The 23548-nt window shown below is 42.6% G+C and overlaps 1 protein-coding gene across 7 annotated transcripts in view; it reads right to left on the reverse strand.

The window, feature by feature from the left end:
• The window catches only part of LOC119176339 (uncharacterized), a 79402-nt gene that overhangs the window by 33987 nt on the left and 21867 nt on the right, over positions 1 to 23548 (reverse strand). For 6 of the 7 annotated variants that reach the window (XM_075877456.1, XM_075877455.1, XM_075877459.1 and 3 more), the window contains exons 6-8: positions 14673 to 14895; positions 3979 to 4128; positions 2014 to 2148 (exon numbers count right to left, since the gene is read on the reverse strand). In XM_075877456.1, coding sequence (XP_075733571.1) covers positions 2014 to 2148; positions 3979 to 4128; positions 14673 to 14895 — 508 coding nt within the window. The remainder of the gene's footprint in view (positions 1 to 2013; positions 2149 to 3978; positions 4129 to 14672; positions 14896 to 23548) is intronic. The other variant, XM_037427567.2, reaches the window with a different exon arrangement.

Below are 23548 nucleotides of genomic sequence, written 5' to 3' on the forward strand. Positions count from 1 at the left end.
ATTTTCCATCTCAAATAGTTTGACAGTCACCAAGGAAGTCATCCTGGTTTTGAACCAAACATGACAGTGTTAATGAGTAATAGCTTCCTGCAGGTGCCACTCTTTAAACAACACAGATAGCAGATATAAAAATGATCTTTTTCCTCCTGCTCTGTCATAAATACTCGAATCCGGCTATTTAAAACTTAAGTTGAATAATCTTTTATTATAATTTTTCCCAAACAAGATATAAAGGCATTAAAAAATCTATGAGTACATCAAGCAAATAGAGCAAGAACACTTTATAAATTGAATATTGGATAGTGTGAAATGCCCTGAGAAGTTGGCTTTCCCTCAAAAAACAATTCAGCTTCTACTTGCAAAAGAAGGCTTGTTTGCAAGCATTTTGGAAAGCGAGCAGGGTGACTAGGAAGGCACCATGCAGAGTAAGTAGGAACTACTTTTTGCCATGGCATGCTTTTTCCTATGACTCCTTGTTGTTATGGCTGTCATGTGCAGTCACTGGCACTGCCATTCACTAATAATAACTGTTGGAGGTTTTACATCCGAAAACCACATTATGATTATGAGGCAAGTCATAGTGATTGGCTTTTGACTATCTGGGGCACTGTAATTTGCACCAAAAGTCGCGTTCAGATTGCAGTTGCATAAGTGCCACATCGCATAAACAGCTGTGTCCATTTGCGTAGCTTGCAACCATGCATCTTCGCACTGATCTTTTTGGTACAATACATTTTCTACGTAGCACCAATCAACACTCTGAATGTGCATTGTGTCCTCGCCGCAATTATTGCAGCCTAGCAAGGTTCATTTCATTTCGCTTGTTTGGCCATGGCTGGGCTGGTTGGGCTGAAGGGGTGACACGACGAGCACTCTCATTAACACATGTGTTGTCTGCCCTCTGGTTCGGCAAACCAAATGTATATACATGTCTTTAAAAACGAGCATGAAGACGCAGAATCTGGGGAGGCCGCAAGCCCCGCAAACTCAAAGTGAAAACCCAAAGAACTGCTTTACCCATTGGTCGTACGTAACACTCTCATCAGTAGTTGTCATAAATGGGGCTGCCAACATCTATGCCCCAAACATTATGTACTAATTTACGCTAAATACAACGTCTAAACAAGCACATTATGTTGCTTGCGTTTACGTTTATGATCCTTGCCAAGCCCTACGTGGCGCATGTAGTTTGAACGTGGCTTAAACTTAAATCTAAGTAAAAGGACCTCTAGCATTTTGCCTCTGTCAAAATTCAGTCGCTACGATCAAGATTAAATCCTGCTACCTGGGGGTCAGCAGTTACGCCCCATAACTACTAGACCCCAGTGGCGAGCACTGTCCACTACTTTCGCAAATCTCCGCTGTTTTTGATTACATGACGGCTGAAAGAAAACAGAAGAACCTTCTGTTCGCCACAAAGCGGGTGATTATGAATACAGCTGAACATGATGAACAGCCGTCTGATGTCGCCACTTCATACAGCATTCCAAGAAGTGCACCGAGTACGACATTGATGAACAAGGCCGACATTAGGGCCATGGCAAACTAGTGGCTTCCGGCACCCGAAGAGTATGCAAAGTTGTGAATGAACATATTCCAGTATTGTTTACTCTCTTATAACTTATTGTATCTCTCTTATCTTATTGTATATTCTCTTATAACTCACCTTTGCATATAACCCGCACTCTTAACTACAAACTGCAGGAAAACAAGTACAAAAAAAGCTTATTGTCATGAAACCAGCTTCCTTGATTTATTGTGAGGCAATGCCGTAAAGCCAACTTGCACACCGAAATTACACCAAAAATACAGTAAATTTTCTCTTGACTTAATATTAAATTCTCAACATATCTAACCAATTCCAATTTTCGAACGATTTTGATAATTGCAGGTTTAACCGTACAAATGCTTCTACCTGAAAGTTTAGTTCACATTTTACAAAACTGATAGTGCTAACTACCAGCCTCGTATATTAACAGAAGTCTGCAATATAACAGAAAATAAACTGAATACCTCTGTCGAACGGATGCCACAAGGTCGCTCCCTGCCAAGTTCAGCCCCATTAGAAATGTATCAGAATCCTGGCCATTATTTGATGATGACTCATCACTGGAACTTCCATTTTCTCCACTTACTAAGCTGCTCCACCTGAAGCAGGAAAACATTGACACATACAAAGTAACATATGTAATATGCCAACCAAACCAAGAATTCACATGAGGCATTTTTAGCACTCAACAGGAAATTAAAATATTTTTAAAAAGAGAGAAAGATAGGGCATAGGGTGAGTGCTAAACACGCACTGATTCATTTTAAAAACAATGCCACGGTAGATAGACAATGAATGCACATGTAAGCAGCAGCTGCAGTGAAACGCCCGATTATAGGACTTTCATGAGACCACTCAAAACCGTCGTATAATCTGTGCATTGTATAATCGAAAAATTAAGAATACAGGCAGTGAAATTCAGCCTTACACAAAAAAACAGCTACAGACCGCCTGAATAAGCCCACAACATGACCTTAGTCTGATTCAAGGAAGATAGATCAAGTTAGCCTTGCCAATGGCAGCATTACTTAGTTGAAGCAGGTGTGAGCGAATCTTTATCCTCAAGTTTAAAAAAATTTAATCCATTGCGCATCTTACTCTCAATAAATTCCGAAAATTCCCCACGTGTCAACATGAAACTGAAACTACATTGCCAACAGCCTCTCATCAGAAGAGTTAGACACAAAGTCATCGCCATCACATAATGGTGATGGACCACAACTTCATGACTTTGGGCATAATGCCTTCATGCTTGACTGAGCTGTGCGCATTATCTGTTGCCTTGTGAAGCGCAACTAATGATATCCTTCTGGTAATGTATATTGGCATCCAGTGAAAATTATTTTACACCGTTAAAATTGCTGCATCACGCCCTTTTTGTGTGCTCAAGCTTGTGACCGTGAGTTCTTCAAACCAAGGCAGGAGATCAGCTGTACATCGACCAGAAAAAATTCCATAGACCGAGGCAGGAGATCAGCTGTACATCGACCAGAAAAAATTCCATAGACCGAAAACATGAAAGTATCATAATCTCAGAAATGTGCTTTTCGATCGGCTGAAACTACTCTGGATGAAGCTTTTTTAGGTAACGACTCTGCATATGCACACGATCGAGAAGTTCACAGAAGTGCATTAACTGCCAGGAGAATAAATTTTCCATTCTAAGACATCCTGTCTCCATCGCTTACTTTTTTAATCATCAACCCAGGGGTTTTCGAGGAAAACAGCGAGGTAGACGAGAGACCAGGCAAAAAATGACACATACAAGAGCGCCTGGTCTCTCGTATTTTATGCTGTTTCCCTCCAATATGTCATACCAACATGCCCAAGCAACCACTTTAGCAACCTAGAGAAAACCAAGTTGATATTTTGACGTCGTGAGTATTCGGTAAACATTCGATGCGAGTAAAGCTGCGTTTATTTCAAACGAAATCGAAAAGTTGCAAGATGCGAAGTCAGCATAAAACTACGTCGTGTAACCAAGGTTTTTAATACAATATCTCTACGGGGTTTCACCGGGACCAAACCTATTTGTTGTAAAAAGTGGGTCATCACTAAACCGGGGGACACATATAATCGAAGTTCCACTGTATTTAATGATGTAACGCCGTATCGGAAAAAGTTCAGCTGAGTAAGAGATATATGGATGTATAGCAAAACCCCTATGCTACATTTTGGAAAAAAAAAAAGAAAAGGAAAAGCCTGCACTCGGCCGCTCCAAGCTTGAAATACAGCAAAGCTAGTCGATTTCCTGGTGTTTTGTGGCTGCCACTAAGTTTAACTTGGTTGCAGTTAGGTTGAACTTGGCATTGTCTCTTATTCTTCCTTTAATAAGTACTCAATAACATGAGTATTTATTACAAGTAGAAACAGAAAAGAAGCCAATAAGAGCTGATAAACCGATGCTCGCAAGGAGACTTTCAACATACCCTTGTCTTTCCCCTGATGACCAGAAGCCACCAGACATGCAGTCACTCTGACTAGATGGCAAACCGGAGCAGAGTGAGCGTTGATCAAACTGCCCCAAGCTGCTCCACATAAAAGGGTCCACTCCAAAAGCACTGCAACAAAATGAAAAACTGACATCATAACTTACACATTTATGGCTAGAACCAACCAGACCACAAATAACTACCGTATTTACTCGCGTAATGAATGCACTTTTTTTTTTTTCCTAAAAAAATCGGAGAAAAAGTTGGGGGTGCAATTATTATGTAGAGCAAATTTTATGAAAACTTTTTTGAGATAAGCAAAAAATGCGATAATCCAAAAAAAAAAAAGAAGTTTGGTCGCTTTGCCTTTCACAATTGACATACCGGTACACTATTTGGAAACAGCTTCTTTGTTGCACTTCGCTCATCTGCAGTGGTTGAAGGCGTTATTTTTTAACGTGTCCCTGCACCGCCCATGCACTTCATAAAAGCATTTCGCGGCTTTTTTTTTTTCTTGTATTCACTGAACCACAAAAGTGGTATCTGTTGTAATCTCGAGGAGTGCCCAGAAGAGTGCAATACGACGCACTTTGCCAACTTTTTGGCAACCTCGCACGACGACTGGACTGCACCACCGTCATTTACAGTGCAGCAAGTAACCAACATTTCAGCAAGCTACCGTTGAAGCATCAAAACAAACCGTTCATAACGAGATTATGATTAATGACAAAATACAGCCGCCACCTCGCTGTCCACTTGAGAAGTTACTATAGAAAAGGTAGCCTATATCTTGCATTCCTTGAAGTACGCGCGGATAACAAGCATGAAGAGCAAATTGCAACTGAAGCCAAAATCAGCAGTGCTACCATGTTGCAGAAATCGTCACGATCTTTTCTGGGAGACAAGCGATATTTTCTGGTTTTCCAGAAATCTGCGACGTGATTGCGACGAATGACCCTTCACGACAGCCATGGCGACAGCACATCCTGTCTTCGTTGCTCAAAAATCATGTGGTTGGGCCTTGAAGTTTCGTATTTTCAGGAAACGACCGTCGGTTGGCATGGGCAGTATTGTAATCTTCACTCGTTGTGTGCTTGTCAGCTGTGATGTCTCTATACTCTCACCCTTCGTAAACCCCGCTGTGGTGCACAGATAATTTAAAAACACAAGGGACATGCTGCACACAGATAAGCAAAAAAAGACAGCGGACGAGCCACGCGCAGATGGAAAGAAAAGCAATACGGTGAACGGCAGCAGGCGAGGGAGGAGAGGGAGCGAGTTGAGGTGAGGGGCAGGGGTCCGCATAGTAATGAAAAAAGAAGAGCTCCAATAGGCAAGGAGGATACAGGTGTTGATTAGCAGGACTGCAGCGGATGAATGTAGGGGGTGCAATTATTACGCGGGAGAGAAAAATGCTAGTGGATTATGCTAGTGGATTCATTACGCGAGTAAACTTGGTACTTTAAATGCATACAATGCAGCTTTTTGCAAATACAATTTTCCCTCCAAGAGGCACAACCGCTGGATAAAAAACAAAAGGCGGCCTGCTGTGTCGCATCGCCGTCAATGGGCGAGTGCGTATGGGCAGAGTTGACAGTTTCGGTTGCTCTTTTGGGTAGGGCGCTGACGCTCCACCTGTCGAAGTGGATGGCACTTCGTGTTTTTGTGTGGTTGAGTGAGGATTTGTGCGTGTCCGTGTGCTTTTTCACCTGCTTTCTCGGGCTTATTTTGTGTGCGATCGTCCGTAGGAGGGGGGGCACTTTGCCTCATGTTTCTTGTGATTGAGTACAATTCTTTTGTGCGTGCATGTGTGGCAGACTGTTTTTTAGGGGTGTGACACAGTGAAGCTGTTGTGTGCCGCTGAGCAGCTGGAACGCGAAAAAAGACGTTACGTTGAAGCACAATAAATTCCCTACGATCTACAGCTTCAAAAAGCGTATAGGGGTGCGTATTATTTGTAACAGAGCACTTATTTTGTCACAAACGAGTGCTGAAGCAGACGCACGCTGCCACCTCCAGACGACAGCATAAAATCACTGTACCAACAGTTTCCTTCAAGGGCGCACGCAACTTAACAAGAAAACAAGCATCAAAAGGCGCCCAGTGTATGCCCTTACCCTCTACACATGCGACAACCAACCAGCACAGATGAGGAGAAATCGAGAAATCGAAACGGGCCTCTTTTGGGGGCTACCGACTTTGCAGATGAATCGGCAAGACGAAACCCTTTCCCCTGGCTGCCACCCTGTTACTTGCTACGCGCAGTACAATTACTTGGAATGTTCGCAAAACCGGGAAGGATCCAAACTAGAGGTGTCGGAGGGTAGGACAGGTGGTGAACGTCGGCCAAGAAGTTACGATGTTTGAGCGGTGTGAGTGAGTCGTGAAGTACAGATGTTAAAGAATCGAGTTATGACGCCACTGGAGTGCCGCTGAGATGACGACCAGCACTGGGATTCATTTCAGTGTTTCCTTAAAGAGAAATTTTCGAGACACGTTCGAATAATTGTGGAGTACATGCATGCGGTAAATATTTGGGGCCTCTAAGTGTTCTTGCTCAGTTTATGATGCGCGAGATTGCAATTGTGGCACGGTAGGTTTGTTCCCGTTGTTTAAATACATTTCAAGTGATTTTGTGAGTTGTACTTAGTAGCTGCCAAGTCTGCAAGTGTGTGCATTGCCTTTGCTGAGAATACATATTTTGTTTGTGTCGTAAGCTCTTGCTTTTTAACTGGCTATGGATCGCAACCGGCGTTGTTAATGCACTAAAAGAACCAACATTTGAATTGTGCGTGCTTTCGCGGTGCTTTTCGGCGGGCCGATATGTCAGCCTTTGAAAGGCAATCGCCCGGCGATTGCCTCCCCAAGTACGGAATCAGTGACCCTTTTTATTTCAGGCGAGTCAAACAGGCAGCATTCATAGAGAGAATGATATTAAGGCCTATACTCCACGAATGATTGGCCCTCCTAAAGCAAACTCTTCACATATGTAGTATAATAGGTACTCCTATTAACGATTCAGAATCGAACCTGTGATGTGTAGCTACGAAACGCATTATTTACGGCCTGATGTATCGCGTAGAAATGCGTGTGAAAGCGTTTCTCCTAGGAGAAGTGGTGGCACCATAGCGAACGCAAAGTGAACTAGGCCCATCCTGCCGCTTCAGCGGCACACAGCAGGCCGCACTTTGTTTTTTTATCTAGCGGCCGTGCCCATGAATACTGCTTGCACGGCCACCATATGATACACTCGAGCCTGCTTATAACGAACCTGAGTGTGACGCGGCATCCGTTCGCTGTATCCCGAAGTTCGTAGTAAATGAAACAAAGCTTTTAAAAAAGTTGTGAGTGAAAACGCAAACTTTTCTTGCCCCAAAAAGTCCGTGATGCACGTGTTTCGAAGAGCAGAAGCAATAAGGGCGGTCTCGAGTTCATTTAAAACAGCAGGGTGCTTGTTCGCCGAGGCCCGTGGCATAAGCTGCATGAGACACTGGCTCCAAAGTTTCGTCGTTCTCGCTATCCGATTCCTCCAAATCGCTCTCGCCACGTACTCCATTCACAATGCCCCAATCCGTGCACAGTTTCGCAGTGTCGACCTCATCGTCAGCCGTAATTAAACCACCACAACAGATGTCCCACCCGCTCTCTCAGGTCGGAGTCGACGACACGCTGCCACAAATCGCCGCCGCAGTTCGGAAGCTTCTGGTTTGGCATCGGGCCCGACGTAGACGAAGTCGGCCTCGCGAAAACAGTTTCGCGCGCATGTAGCCGTCACCGCCGCCCATGAAATATTCACCATCTCCACGCTCAGCTAAATACCGGGACGCCCGAAGCAGCAAGTTGGCTGCCAGGTGGTCAATAGCTATGAGCAAGCGCTCCGCAACGCGGCACCTAACGCGCGGATTACGCTCAAGGCAAGCGGCCACACTTTCGACGTTTTGCTGAGCGGCTGGAAAAAGCGTGCTAGTCCTCCCGTCAGCCATTGTGACCACACACGCACACCAAGAGCGAGCAAGACGCGCACATGCGACACGCATGCCAAAACGCGTGGACCAGCTCTGAGCCCGTTTCCAGTCAGAAAACGAAACTAATTTGAGCCAGCGTGGCGGGCATCGCAGAACGGTGGAGTAGGGCGAAGGGGTTGTGATCAAGAGAGGAGAGCAGACTTGCGAGAGAAGGGCAAGGAGTTGCGATAAAGAGGGGAAGGATGCGGCGGAAGGGCGACCTTGAAAACCAAAACACACGGGAAGGAGGCACGTTGGGCAGCTTGCTTGAAAGGTCTGCGAAACTCGCACGTAAAAAAATCTTGGAAAGAGTGCCTGCGCACGGCGATGTTCGAAGAATCAGCGACCGAGGTGAAAAATCGTTTTGTTGCACCGGCGGGTTGGCGTGGCCTCACGAACTTTGATATTTCGCGATTCGTTCCGCGCAAATGAACAGCCGATTACATGCGCGGAAGGCATGCTGAGCCAAGGGCGAAGTGAGCGAGACAAGTCCTAAGCACGAAACGAATCGTAAATTATCAAAGTTGGCGGGGTAGCGTACGCGCATGCACTAGACGTCGAATATCGATACAGTCGGTGGCCGACGATGTTGGTAAATGGTCTGGTCACTCCAGGCCGGCGACACCAACGACAGTGCCAGCGATCAAAAACAGGGTAGATGGCTGACCGGTCTTCGAAAGATCGGGGGCAATGTGAAAACACGGGCCTCGTCTGGCGATGCAGAGTGCTCAGAGTAGTGGGCGGACAAAGGACGGAGGGGTGCTTAACAAAAAGCAGTCGAGGCATGGAGGAAGGAGACAGCTTTTCTTCCTCCATGCTCGGAGACGTTCGTTGTAAGGGCGATTTTGTGCCATTGAACCTATGTATATTTTGACGGTCACGCGGATATTGTTCGTTTTAAGCGAAAGTTCATTTTAAGTGGGGCCGTTATATGTGGGCTCGACTGTACAATATCTAGTTGAACCTCGGCATAACGAACACATACAGGCAGCACTTAGTCACACTGCGAAATTCTGTTGCATTGAAATTTCCGTTATGTTTCATGAACAATATAAACCTTCCAAGTTTATATAATATGCCTGCATTTCCTTAGTAAGCATGCTGAAGTGTAGCAGCTCAAGAATAAAAAAAGGAAGCATGCTGCCCACAAGAGCAGACATGAAACTATAAGTGGAGAAAAAATTATGGTTCTCTCGCATGACCATGCAAATATAGCACACAGAGCCCATACCAAAAAAAAAACGACAGGTAGCAAAGTGGCAAAGTAAACAAATTGTCCGACATTTTCTGATGCATATGTGCACATTTCTACACAAAGCTGAAAATGAAATGAAAATGGCAATGCTTCATAAAACGCTGTGCCTGCTACCAAATGGACCCAAGCATCCTTAAATAATTGTTCATAGTGTGTCACTGAATGTACTGTACATTCGTGCGCAGCTGCCTTGGGAAATATCTGTGTAATGACGTTTCCTTGTGCTTATGTTACTCGTGGCAGTGCATGGGAACAGCGCATAGTTTGTGAGCTAAACTCTGCAAAGTTGTGCTAATACAGTAGAATCTCGATGATACGAATTTGAAGGGAGCACGCAAAATATTCGTATCATTCTGAATTCGTATGAACCAAAAACAAGTTAAAGCTGATAATAACCCCTTCAGGCGCGAATTAAATCTGGCAGCGTGAAAATTTTTTTTTGTTCATAATTTCAATATTTAAGCCTTTTAAAGTAAGAAACTCGAAACAAATGCAAAATATGTTTATTGGTTCAATTTTTGCTCAGCGTCCACATTTGTGGACATTGCGCCTCAAAGCAGTATTATTAGTGAAAAGCACGGAGAGTGAAAAGTGACAAAGAAGAAAACACGCTTTCCATTTATATTCAAAATAACTTCTTTCAAAGTAATGTTGAGAGAAGTTACCAGAAAAAGTCTATTTAGTGTGAAAGAGGTAGAAGCAGTCATTCTGCGATGTCAGACAAAGAAAAATGTCACACTTCCTGCAGCGGACGCGGCTCTTGGATGAGCATCCATCCCTCCTGCAGCGTTGTGCGTTGGGTATGTTCATTTGCTGTGGCCAGTGCTGGATGCCGTCATAGCCAAGAGTGCTCACTGGCAGGGGTGACGCATTGGGTGCCTTCTTTTTCATCACCTGGGGGTTCTCACTGCTTGGTCACCCACGCTTTTTCTGGGGCTTGTTGACGCTCAGCTGATGATGATGATGATTCTTGATAGTCTGGCGCACACCCACAAAGGGGGATTGGCCAAGAACCGGGCGGCAGGATCTTAACTAAAAGGCTAATGGTTTTTCAAACAAAACGTAATTTTGTGTTCTCTTCATTCTCTTCCTCCTTTTTGTCGTCCGAAATGTCTCCATCGGAAACATCTCCTTCGGCTATTTTTTAAGGACGTCTTCTGCTGTTTCACCGTCGACTTTTTGTCGTCTCGATGCATGATCTTGAACTCCTGGTGACAAAAATTATTAACGTAAACATCATTTGATGCTGCCGGAAGTGAAACACAGAGAAATAGCAGCCTTTCAACAAAGGAGGCACTGAAGCGCAGTGTCCACGTTCGTGGACGCGAAATTTAGCTGAACCTTTCTGTCATTACAAAAGATTTCCTATTGCCAAAATATTGTTAAAAGGCATACGGGATATCTTAGTTATTACTGACAAATGCAAAATTTCACGTCAGCTAAAAAGGTACGAAGTAAACGATAAAAACATCAGAGCCACTTACACGTCCCGCCATAGAAAGCGGAGGCGTCCATTTTGACTTTTGTTTACGATGTTATTTTGAACCAGGTGCAAGAGATGGCACCACGCGTCCTTGCAGCAAGATGCAGAGGTTGCGGGAGCATTGTTTGCGCGCGAGATTCAAGACCTATTTTTGAAACACCTAGGTGTGAACTTGGCGTCCTCAAATGTGGACGTTGCGCCTGAAGGGGATAAAGATGAAAAAGAACTTATTGGCAACTACTACTTGCTGAAAAGAAGTCCATGATGTTCTTTTGAACTTTCCTGCCTTTACAGTCACTCAATAAACAGGGGTGCGACAGCCAAAATAGAATTTGGAGCAATTTTCGGAGCAGCAAAATTTAGCTTAAAGAGCACTAAAATGCAAATTGGGAGCAGGTACCACAAAAAAAAAAACATTTTTTATCATGAAAGACAAAATTTGAAGCAGTACAAAAAGAGAAGGCTTACATTTAGAAAAAAAAAGTATGTACAAACCATTCAACATCGCATGAATCGTGCTGAGTAAACATGTGCGATGCTATTTCAAAAAAAGCAGTATTTTGAACCACCCTCCTAAGCAAACAATGATAAAGTTCACATCAGCAATTGCTGCATCTTTCAAATACTTTGACAGACTCAGTTAATTCAAATGTGGATCTGCCAAGCTGGCGACCTTGAAAATCAGGGGATTAGTGAAACTGAGGAGTAGCGGTGGCAAAAGAACAAAAACTGATGCAGTTTTTTTAAGGCGCCAGCAAATACACTGCTCCAAATGATTGCACGTAACATTTTTAGAAGTCAGCAATCATACTAGCACTCACAGTTATGTGGCATATACACGCATGAGTAATTGAACAAAATGAGCTGTGTCTAGTAATAGTGCGAAGAGCCTAGGCTTGTGTTAATATTCGAATGCTTCAAATAGTCAAACGAATAGTATGGTGTTCGCATTCACTTTGATTCTAATTTAAATTATTGAAAATTTCAAAGTATTCACAAGGAACGAATAAATGCATACTGTTCTGAACATACCGCCTGTAAAGGTGGTTTCACTGCAGTGTAGGAGTGCTCGGCTATAAAAACATTTATCCAAAGAAAATCCACTCTGCCGCGAGGCCCACCTTCAAATTTAAAGGGTCCCTGCAACACTTTCTGAACATTGCCAGAAAACACTGCCGATCGGTAGTCAAGGCTACCGAGGACATGCAAGCCAAATATTATAACACAGCACGCGGCGTGCAATTCACAAATTCTCAAAGTAAACTAAAAATTGCTCTCTTGGCAAATGACTCCACAAGCTCAGAAAGCGCGTGTGACGGATTTTCTGTCCCCGTGCCATCCCTCCTTACTTAGCTTGCAGCACTTTCGTCAGGATGAAAAGAGAAAATGCACTTGCAGTGCGTGAGAAATCTTTGCAACTCTGCACGTACTGGACGGATTCTAAAAATATTTGCGGCAATGAATTCATGAGCCAATAAGCTTCTTTAGTGAATCCATTCCATGACTACTTGAAAAAGTGTTGCCCGGCCCCTTTAAATGAAACTATTGCTCTCACATCAATTATTTTATTAAGCTTAAAAGCTAGTTATGACAGCTTATATGCAATAAGTATAATAAATTTGAAAATATTAATGCATTTTAAGAGTAATGACTCGCATCCTGCTGAAAGCAAAATCCTAATACTACTCAAAGTTCTTTCGACTCCCTTTGAATAAGAAAAAAATGGCATTTGCATAGAGGCTCTATTTCATTTTTTTTTTTTCAATATTGTGCAGGTTAGTTGCGTCATAATAAGTATGCCTATTTTTTTTATATGTCATATATACTACTCGAATTGGATTCGAAATTATTTGACCAAAATCACTATTCGCTTCGAATTTGCTTCGAACCTAAAATGCACTACTATTAATACAAGCCGATAAGAGCCCCTTCCAAATTATAAATCGGTTTTCCGCAGAGTAATGGTGTAGTGCGGCAAAGGCGGCTTAACCAGTGTTCTGCACAGGTTAGGGCAAAGCCAAGAAATTTTCAAACACTGCTACGCCCCCTCCCACTCCTATTTTTTTTATTTTTTTTTTCACCATGGGGTTCGGCCTAGGCCACAACTTTTCAGCTCACTTGCAAGACGCGTTCTATCAGATAAAGTCACTGCACGCACCTCTTGATCCGGCGACAGCATTAGTTATTTTTTGCCAGGACAACGCAATTAACACAACTTAAAGACGGAAAAAAATATTTTATGTGCCTTTACTATGGCGACCAACATGGTCGCTGGCAACGCAGTCATTCGCAGCATGTCGATTCTGTTCACGCTCGAAAAACGCGGTATGTGCTTCCAGCCCTAGGTTCTATATGCGATAGCCACATTTGCCGATTAGGAAGTTCCTATTTCCCCCGAAGCGTTCGTGACTACGGCAACGCATTTTGTCTAGAAGTTGCATCGTCCTGCCAATAGGTATCCGCTGCGGTTCACGAACCGATGGGCACGCGGCTTTGTTACTTTAGCTGGTCGATCGCATCTAGAGAGTGCCCCGACCTAATGGGAATATATTTGAACATGTGGTTTAGGGTTAGGGTCTGCGCGCTTGTATTGATTGATGACGCAAAACTGCAGATGAACAACGTGGCCTCTATGTCTTGCTGAAATTAGTGCAACTGAGCACTAATTTCAAGAAGTTAAGAGAGGTAGAAAAACACTAATTAGTGCTTCTCCTCCTCTCTCAACTTTTGTGGAAGCCCAACTGATGTGGCAGACAACGTTGTGCTGCAATCTGCCTTGTAGACGTCAATATACAAGAACATTTAAAATTTTGAATGCTAGAAATCTTCGACGTCCAATGTTTCAGACTTTCAGCCTAAATTTCAGGTCCAAAACAGCATTAATTGAGTCCCCATCACTGCGACGTCTATCTTCTAAATGGTGGAACCAGCGTTTTCTTGAGGCGATGCATTTGCAACCGTAAAAAATCCTAATAAGCAGTTTTGCCGCAATACAGGAGTGTGATAAGGAGAAGCATTTAAAAATCTTAAAGGGTTTGCATTTAAATTTTACCATAACAAAGCTTAAAACGCAGCTTTGCTGCAATACGAAAATGTAATCAGGTGTAGCATATTAAAGAAGATCTAAAGGGGTCATTTTTAATTGAATGTTGACTGCATTTGTCTTTGGGAAGTTCGAAAAGCTAGAATAGTAAAAACTTCAGTGCAAACTGAATTGAATAGTAAACATTATTTGAAAAATATGCAAAATTTCTATTATTCGCACACCCTTAGAACTTGGCGACGGTGATGCTGCTCTTGTCTCTGCAGGCAACATCCACTCGAAACGCTGTCACGCAAGTAGGTGGCTACTAGTGGAGGCGTGACAAGCTTGAGTTGTTGCCAGTTAAAGGCATGCAGTATGCTTTACAATGGCACTAATCCAATGCCACTGATAGTTGAAGACGCTTATCAGAACAGGATTGTCAATGATAATTTGTACTTAAGTGCTTGCCAGTGGACGCCATCATTCATGTATGACACAAGCCACCACGTGTGTTAACTTCTCTAAGATGAAAAGCCAGCCAGCGCGGCAAATATTTCATCATGCAGTTTACCACAAAGTCTAGATTTTCAGACACAAACCACAGCTAACGCTGTCACTTCAAAATGAAGTTTAAGCTTCTAAGAACAAAAAAAGAACTTGTCCCATGCACTACCCGACTGTACCACGCTAAGCCACCAGATAGGGTGTTCTGCCAACCACTGCCTTGCACGTGCGCCAGTGACGTCACGCTGAGATGTACCCCGGTAGAGGTCTATTATTTGCTTGGCAGTGAATGTAGCTTAGTGGTTTAATGCTACTGGCGCTGAAGGACCACTTCAAATGCGTGCCAAGTTTATCGGTGAAAAAAAAATCTGCCTTGATTGACACAACATTCGAAGCAAGGTACTATTGATAATCAGTCACCTAAGACCCTGCTGGGCACCACTTGTAGGCCGTGGCCAAGTGCGCTTGCCACTACAGCTACCCAGGGCAGTGGCTGCAGGCGGAGGCCACACAGCGAGAGCTGCTTCTCGCAGAAAGCTTTTAGGACAAGCGGATGCTGGGCTTGGGTGTGGTGCAGCAGACAGCAGGTTTATCACGTCCTCCAGGTCACCCCCTGTGTCAAGAACTCCAAGGAGCCCACTCTCTGCAAAAAGACAATGATATTCAATACTTTTCTTGATGTCGGTCCTTGCATAATTTGACATTCAAAAACACAGAATAGCAGATATTAGTACTTGCTTGAATGAGTGGCTATAAAAAACACACTTGCTGAATTTGCTTTTATTCCAACAGGAATTACATGGACACTTTCAGCTCCTTTTTGCCCCGCGTGTGTGCGTGCGTGTGTATAAAGAAAATAACTGAAAGAAAAATAATCAAATGGGCGACCTCTCCCTCCGCAACGCTTGGCCACAGCAGCGCGCATACTAACGGTGAGCTATTTATATACACCATTTACTGCTGGTCATACGCCAATCTTGGGCAAATGCCAGCTGTTCTCTGTGAACCTGAGAGATGGCGCAAAGTGCACACACGGCGCCCCACTCATCCCGACGTGCTGGCTCATAACCTCTAGTTTGCCTTACAAGGCATAATCGCCCGTGTGCATGCGTGCGCACTAATCTTTTGGCAGGGGCAGTTTGTACATCGTTCTTTCACCAGAGAGATTGCGTTTGTTACAGCGTGTGCAAAGGAGGTCACTTCTCTTGTTGTGTTAGCAAAAAAAGCTCACTGTTCAAACACAATGAAGTAACAACTGTGGTGACACTTGTTTGTGCTCTTCCTGCATATACCGGTGTGTATGTGTTGTGTGTCATTTGTGTTCGAGAAGCACGTTAAGTGTCGACCTGTAAATAATTGTTAGTATGCACTCGTCCTGTGTCTGTTCCTTTCATGCATCCTTCGTGCTTTGGCAAAGCGCTCCAAATTTCTATGCACTTGAGGAAATTTGCATGTCATCCTAATTTGTTGCTATTGCATTTATTGCTTCTCCCTTGCAATAACTCATTTTTTAGGCAGGCTTTGCTGGTGATGTGTTCATCTAGATCTGAGGTGCACTTATGTAATGTGTCATTTAACGAGCAGCATCACAGTAGAATACAATATTTACTCGCGCAATCATCGCACTCACAAAATTCTCACACCCCTGTATTGTCTACCAAAAATAAGATTTCCTATTTCCGATAGTAGTTATTGCACCCCGAAAATTGCAGCCATAAAGCAATATGAAGGTTCGGTATTGTCAAATCCACTAGACATTGTCAACACATTTAGTGAGTACTCCTCCCCTATCCCTGTTCTGCCCAGCGTGCATGACGAGCTTGATCATTGTGGTCACTCATTTTTTCTTTTTCTTACTACACCTGATAAAGTAATAACCACAATTGTTAGCATAAAACCCTCTAGTGTAGGTATTGACAGTATTTGTGCTAACCATGTGAAGATAATTGCTCGTTATTGCAGATGTACTCACCTACATAATCAACCCAATTTTTTAGTCTGGTGTATATACCCATGACTTAAAATTAGTAAAATTGTTCCAGTATTTAAGAAAGGTGACAGAGGCTCAACTTCTAATTACAAACCAATATTCATTCTTCCCCTTTTTAGCAAAATAATTGAAAAGCTCATCCATGTTCGACTGTCCAGCTACCTCACGAAATTTCACCTATTGCATCCGAAACAGTTTGGGTTTAGACAAGGATATTCGACTAACTTAACCCTCATTTTCTTTACAGCAAAAAATGCAAACTACAAATAGACAAGCGTAACTTCCTTGGCTATCTTTTTCTAGATTTTACTAAAGCATTTTATACGCTTAATCATGACATTCTCTTCACTAAACTATCATCTTATGGCATTGCAGGCAACTCTCTCAATCCTTTCGCAGTTACTTTCACTTTCACTTTCACTTTTATTCCTTAAAGACCCCACCAGGGGGTATTACATAATGGTGGGTTACAATATATACAACAGGTTGAACACTTTATTATATGGTATAACGTGATGTGATCGCTTCAATGAAGGCAGTAGGGCTTGAGTTAGCGATTTCTTGTGTAAGGTCGTTCCAGTCCTTGGCTGCTCGAGGAAAAAAAGAATATGCAAAGGCGACTATGCGAGCTTGAGGACGGGCAACGTTTAAGGGGTGACCAATGCGATAGGATATGATGGTGGCAAAATATACGGTGCTTGATTTAGCGCGCTGTGGTAGAACTTATGAAATAATGATAAACTAGCAATGTGGCGTCGATTAGAAAGTGTTTGTAAACCGGATTTCGATTTCAAGGATGTTACGCTGATATCGTATGAAAAGGCGGAATGAATGAAACGAGTGGCACGATTCTGAAAAGCCTCAAGGGCGTTTGTGAGGAATATCTGGCGAGGATCCCAAATGGCTGATGCGTATTCTAGTTTGGGCCGTATTAGTGTTTTGTAAGCTAGTAACTTGACATGTTGTGGAGCGCTTTGTAAATGACGTCGTAAAAACCCAAATGTTTTGTTAGATGATGCAATAACATTGTTCACATGCGCACACCAGTCGAGATTATTCGATATCGTCACACCTAAGTATTTATATTGGCATACGGTCTCTAGTTGCTGGTTTGCTATTTCATATTTGAATTTTAACGGGTTAGGACTGCAAGAAAACAACATTGTTTTGCATTTACCAGTATTTAAAATCATTAACCAGCATTGACACTAGTCCTTAATGTTGTGCAAGTCCTGTTGAAGAGCAGACTGGTCAGTAATGTTAATAACTGAACGATAAATCACGCAATCATCGGCAAACATGCGGATTTTGCAAGTAACATGCACTGGTAGGTCATTATTATATATATTAGAAAGAGTAGGGGGCCTAATACCGAACCCTGAGGGACGCCAGATTCTACTGAAAGAGGCCCAGAGTTGTTGTTATTGACGCGCACTGACTGCAGGCGGTTAGTGAGGAACTGCTCAATCCATGTTAGAACTGCGGGGTTTATATTCAGTCGGGAGAGTTTTAGTAGTAAGTGTTGATGAGCAACTTTGTCGAATGCTTTCGCGAAATCAAGAAAAATTACATCAGTTTGAGTGTTAGCGTCTAGATTGAGGTGCAGGTCATGGAGAAAGGCAGCTAATTGTGTTTCGCAGGATAGTCCCTTGCGGAACCCATGCTGAGAATGGTGAAAAAAATTTTGAGAATCAAGGAAACTAATTATATGAGTGTATATGACATGCTCCATGATCTTACAAGGCACTGATGTGATTGAAATGGGGCGGTAGTTTAAGGGCGAACTCTTGCTGCCTGATTTGTAGACTGGAACGACTTTGGCCATTTTCCACTCTTTTGGTAGGTTTCCAGATGACAGTGACTGGGAAAACAACAGCGTTAGATAAGCCGCGGAAATGAATTTGGTGTTCTTCAGAAACTTCGATGTGATTTCATCGAAACCTGCGGATGATGACAGTTTAATGCTGGCAATTATGTTTGAAATGCCATCTATCGAGAAGGTGATAGGGGGCATTGTAGCCTCAAAAGGTGTAAGAAACGTAGGTAATAATTCATCAGGTTCTTTGGTGAAAACAGAGCAAAACGCGGTGTTAAATATGTTAGCGGTGTCTTTATCTGATAGCATTTCACCCTGTTCGTTGGGTAAAGATATAGTGCGGGTTGACTGTGGGTTGATGGTTTGCCAAAATTTCTTAGCGTTTTCAGTAATCATCTTAGCCAGGTCATAGTGAAAGAAGGTGTACTTGGTTTGCCGGATAGCGGTAAGATATGTATATTTAGCTTCGTAGTACTTCTTCCATGAATCGTGCTGTGGGTTTTGTTTAGCCTGGCGAAAAAGGCGCTTTTTCTTGTTTTCAAGTTTTTTAAGGTTTTTTATGAACCATGGTTAATGCCGGTTAGCATTGATAATATTGGAATGTATTTATCTGTTAAATATGCTATTTTTTCTTGGAAAACAGACCAGTTTTCATGAATGTCGCGCTCTTGAAATGTGGCTTTGTATTCCTCGTAAAATTGTTCAAGTTCGTTATTGATCGCTAAGTAATTCCCTTTATTATAGAGACGAATGATTTTCTTATGTGACTGACGCACCGGCTGGGTTAGAGAAAAAGTGGCATGAATTACTTTGTGATCACTTACTTCTTTAAGGTAGGTGATGGAAGACAGTGTTTCAGGGCTTGAAGACAATACTAGATCAAGGATGTTAGCACTATCCAGCGTGACACGTGTTAGCTCGGTTACCATTTGAGTGAGGTTGAAGTTTAAGCAGACGTTTATGAATTCTTTAGATTCCAGATTTCCAGTACTTAGTGTACGGTTTGACCAAACAATGTTGGGGTAAATAAAATCTCCGAAAAGTAGAAGGAGCGGGTTCGGGTAATTTTTGACTAACTGGCCTAAGATGTTGTTTAATTTCGTAGAAAAATCTGAAGAATTGTTTGGGGGGCAATAGCACACACCAATGAGAGCAAGTTGTGGCTTGGAACGACATAGGATCCATAGAATTTCCAGGTCGGAACGTATATCAATGGTGCAAAATGCAAGTTCTTTTTTAACGGCAATGAGGACACCACCACCTCTGCTTCCCTGCTGATCTTTGCGGATTAGTTCGAAATTTGGCAGGTCTTCCAGTATTTTCGAATCAAGAACATCGGCATTAAGCCACGTTTCTGTTAATATGAGCAGGTTACTCCCAGACGATGAAACAAGGTTTGATATCGCATCTCGTTTGAAAGAATGCTTCGTATGTTAGTGAAGATAACCAAAAAAGACGTATGCGCACGAGCAGCACGCGTAGCGTGGCAGAGCGTTTTACTACGGCGAGATAGCTATGTTAGTTCCTCGACACTTTAAGATGACTCGTTAAAAACATATCGCTTCGAGTTGACGTGCAGAGTTTTTATAACGGAGCAAGTAAGGAATGGATTTGTTTTTTGCAAAAGCAGTGAGATGCTTTCGCGCGTTTTGCACTTGCCGGGAGAAGTCTTCGCTAATGCTGAAAGGAGTGCCCTTTAATTTACGGCCGTTGGATAGTATCGCTTCCTTGGTTTTATAAAGATTGAATTTTACAATAATTGGTCGGTTTCGACCTTCAGTGTGTCTACCCAGTCGATGTGCTCGCTCAATTATTTGAGGGTCTAATGTGAAGTTGAGGTGTTCAGCGCAGTGGCGAATAATTATTTCTTCGGGGCGCACGAATGATTCTTTAGGGTCAGTATCAGGAATGCCTTGGAACAACAAGTTGTTACGCCTTGAATGGTTTTCAGCTTCGTCAAGGCAATTTTCCAGTCTTACAATTCGACTAGCCGAGACACCTATGTTCGATTGCATCGGTTCCAGCTGCTCCCGCATGGGTTCAATACGATGGCAGCTCGTCTCCACACTAGGCAAACGTGTGCTTAGGTTAGAAATGGCAGCGCTGTTTACAAGGAGTTGGGTTTTGATGTCCTGTATTTCTGTTAGCAACTTGGACTGTCCAGCAGACAGCTTTTTCAGCTCGATGAGAATTCTCGCTGTGTCTGGTCCTAGGTTAGTTTCTATATCTCCGCAAGAAATAATATATTGCGGAGAACAGCGATACAATCGCAACAAATACACATCGAACACTGCGGGCTCAGCAGCTGTACCAACAAGTAGTTACTGGTTTTTTTATGGAGTATAATTGATACGATGGACCAACCTGCATGGCGAAGCGAAGCGGATCTGATCGAGAGCAGTTAGTATCTATCTCTGGCATCTATTCCACTAAAAATTAATTAATATCAGTGTTCCACAAAGCTCAATTCTGGGCCCATTATTATTTCTACTCTACATTAATGACCTCCTCAATGTAACCTCGTCAACTGAATGCATTTTATATGCTGACGACACAGCTCTCCTACTGCCAAGTAACTCATTAAGCCACCCCATAGCAACCCTTAATGTTGAACTTCTTAACCTTAGTGCATGGTGTACTAAAATCAGCTTTTGATAAATCCTTCTAAAACCAAGTTTTACTTTACTTCCAGGTCATAAAATAACTACCAAGTTTTATCAACTCGTATCCCATCCACATATCAGATCATTGTTCTTTCCTCGGAATTCATCTAGATTCCCGGTTAAAATTTAACTTACATATTCAAGAACTGCAGCGGAAAACAAACTATGGTATTCGCATACTATTAAAAGCTAGATGTTATTTTGATTTGACAATTTTGATCACTCTATATTATGCATTTATTCACAGTCACCTTAACTACCTATATTATTACTTCATGGGGCCAAACATATCATTGTCATTTTTCTTCTCTCCAACATGTACAAAATCAAGCCATTCGCATTATCACCTGGAGCTGCTGACACTCTCATGTAACTGACTTGTACCAGGAACTAAAAATTCTAAACATTGACAACCTCAACAAATTCAATGTCTACATATTCGCTTAACAAGTTAAGGACTCCAGCCTTTTAAAATATCTTCACATTCAAGATCTTTCTAATTCGAACATTACCCGTTTTGCCTCAAACAACAACCTTTTACTTCCCAAGGTGCAAACTATCTATGGTTCTCAAAGACTAGCTTTTGTTTTAAGCAAACTCTGGAATTATTCGCCATATAGTATTAAGTGTGCATTTTCTGTTTTGTCATTCAAACATCAGCTTGAAAAATTAACGTTTAATAAATAGCATCCTTTATTCAATGTTCTTCAAACACATCTATAATTATGTCATTGTGATTAGTGTCTGCTTTTATAATAATACAGTTCCTTCTCCCAATAATTTTTGTATCTTAAGATTGTGTAACTCTTAGAATCACCATTGTTTAGATTTTTATTCTTTTTACTAAGAATATTAGGCTGCATCTGTTTTGCTGTTAAGTAGTACAGGGGACTCCCATTAAACGAAACTCAGAAACAGAAAAGCCGCATAAACGAAATTATCTAGGCACATTTGATTGGTCTCCTATATATTTAATGATAAAAAGTTTTGGATAATCGGAACATTTTTTTCGCTTACATCGGTTAAATGAAACTAAAACGGGCAAGATCCATGAACGGCAGAAGTAGCCACGGCAGTCTAGCAACCATGAAACAAATGCCAAAGCTAGCTTAGTCAAGTCAATCCAGTAATTGCACATGTCCGCGCACGCCGAGCAGCAATCCACGTCTCGTCGTGAACTTGAGGACAGCCTTGAGGAACCTACAGCTGAAGTTCAAGATGAGAACCTATGTTCTGCTCAAAGTGGTGATGAGACGGTGTGTGATCCCGAGCTCACTTCAGTGGCTGACAGTGCGGCAAGAGATGCTGTCATCGTGTTGCAGTCCTACTTTGAACATGACAATGGCACAGAGTTTCTGCCCAGCCATTCAGCAATGCACTCCTACTATTGTGAGAAAGTGCATGAACAAGGCCAGGCAAATCACCTCCTTTTTCCCAAGTCAGCAATATTACCAACAACTTTCTTTCGAATCAACAATAGTAGTATCAAAATGTTCTTGTTCAGTCGGCTACAGTTGGTGCTCTTGAAGTAGTCATATTTCATTCAGTTTATGGGCTTTCCTTAAATGACACTTTTCATAAATGGAACAAATTTTCTTACCCCTTTGAGTTTTGTTTAAAAGGAGTCCACTGTATTTACTTTTTTACCATTATAATAAAGTCCCCCTACAGCGTTTACACTATGGGACCTTTCTCTGTAATGATATGTCTATATTCTGTATATGTTTTGAATACTGAATAGACTTCAAACTTCTTAATGTCGTCTGCTCCTTCGAACCACTGATGATGATAGCGCACGACAGCCTGGCGCCGTTTCTTAAAGTGGCCCTCCAACACTTTTGAAGCACCTATTTTTTGTATGTGTTTTGTGTAGACCGATGGCTGGGGATAATTTTAGCATAGGTCCAAGCACTGATATCAAATCATTTAGTATTTTAATCGTGCAATAAAGTCACCTCATTGCTGCCGACTGCGTCGGCGCAATGAGGTGAAATGACGACGATGAGCGCAGCCTATCACAGGACGCGTAAATCCTCGCTCTGAAGCAAAAGGACCTACTCGAGTTCTGACAAGTCGGGGAGGCTCATTCCTACCAGCCTCACCCAGCTGTTCGACCGCGTAATCAAAACGACGTAGTCAGGCACCACGTTGCCTATTGTTATAGCAACAACATCATAAACACATTTGACTGAACAGGCAACAATGGTTTACGAGCTTCCTCTATGTAAGAGCTTTCAGGCCATGTCATTGGAGGCCCCCTGCAACGTCACAGCAGAGAATGAAATGTGGTCATGTCACCCCGCGAAATTTGAGTTGAGGGTAGGCATTTTCTTTTGTAGCATTTTGAGTTTTTTTAAATTGAATAACTTCGTACTGCGTGCCGCTATCACTGCTGTTCTTGCTGCACTAATTTGTTTTGCATCAGTCTATGCAGTCCACGAGCAAAAAATGTGGGTTGAAAAGTGTTAGAGGGCCCCTTTAAAAGTTATGCCTATGAAGCACCAATCCAATTCAATCCAAGCCAAAGTAACAAGTGCATACCTGCCAAGTTAAAGTGCATACAAGTGCATTACAGTAACAAGTGCATACTTCCAATTTATTTATGGCTTAAAAAAAAGAATGTCACAAAAAAAGGGGAGCGTCGCAACAGCCCCGGAAGCGTAAACATCGGCGTTGCGGCTTTCAGGCTTTCAGTGGCCAAACACCCAAACACACGAGGGTAGGGTTCCCCTTGCGTAATCAAAACAGCTAGCAAAATCATTTCTACCAAAAGGCGTGCCGTGTCCTCCTGGGACACACCGTGAACAGAGGGGACGAAGCAGCTGGC

The sequence above is a fragment of the Rhipicephalus microplus genome, chromosome X (genome assembly GCF_043290135.1).
Source record: "Rhipicephalus microplus isolate Deutch F79 chromosome X, USDA_Rmic, whole genome shotgun sequence".
In the NCBI taxonomy this organism is placed as follows: Eukaryota; Metazoa; Arthropoda; class Arachnida; order Ixodida; family Ixodidae; genus Rhipicephalus; species Rhipicephalus microplus.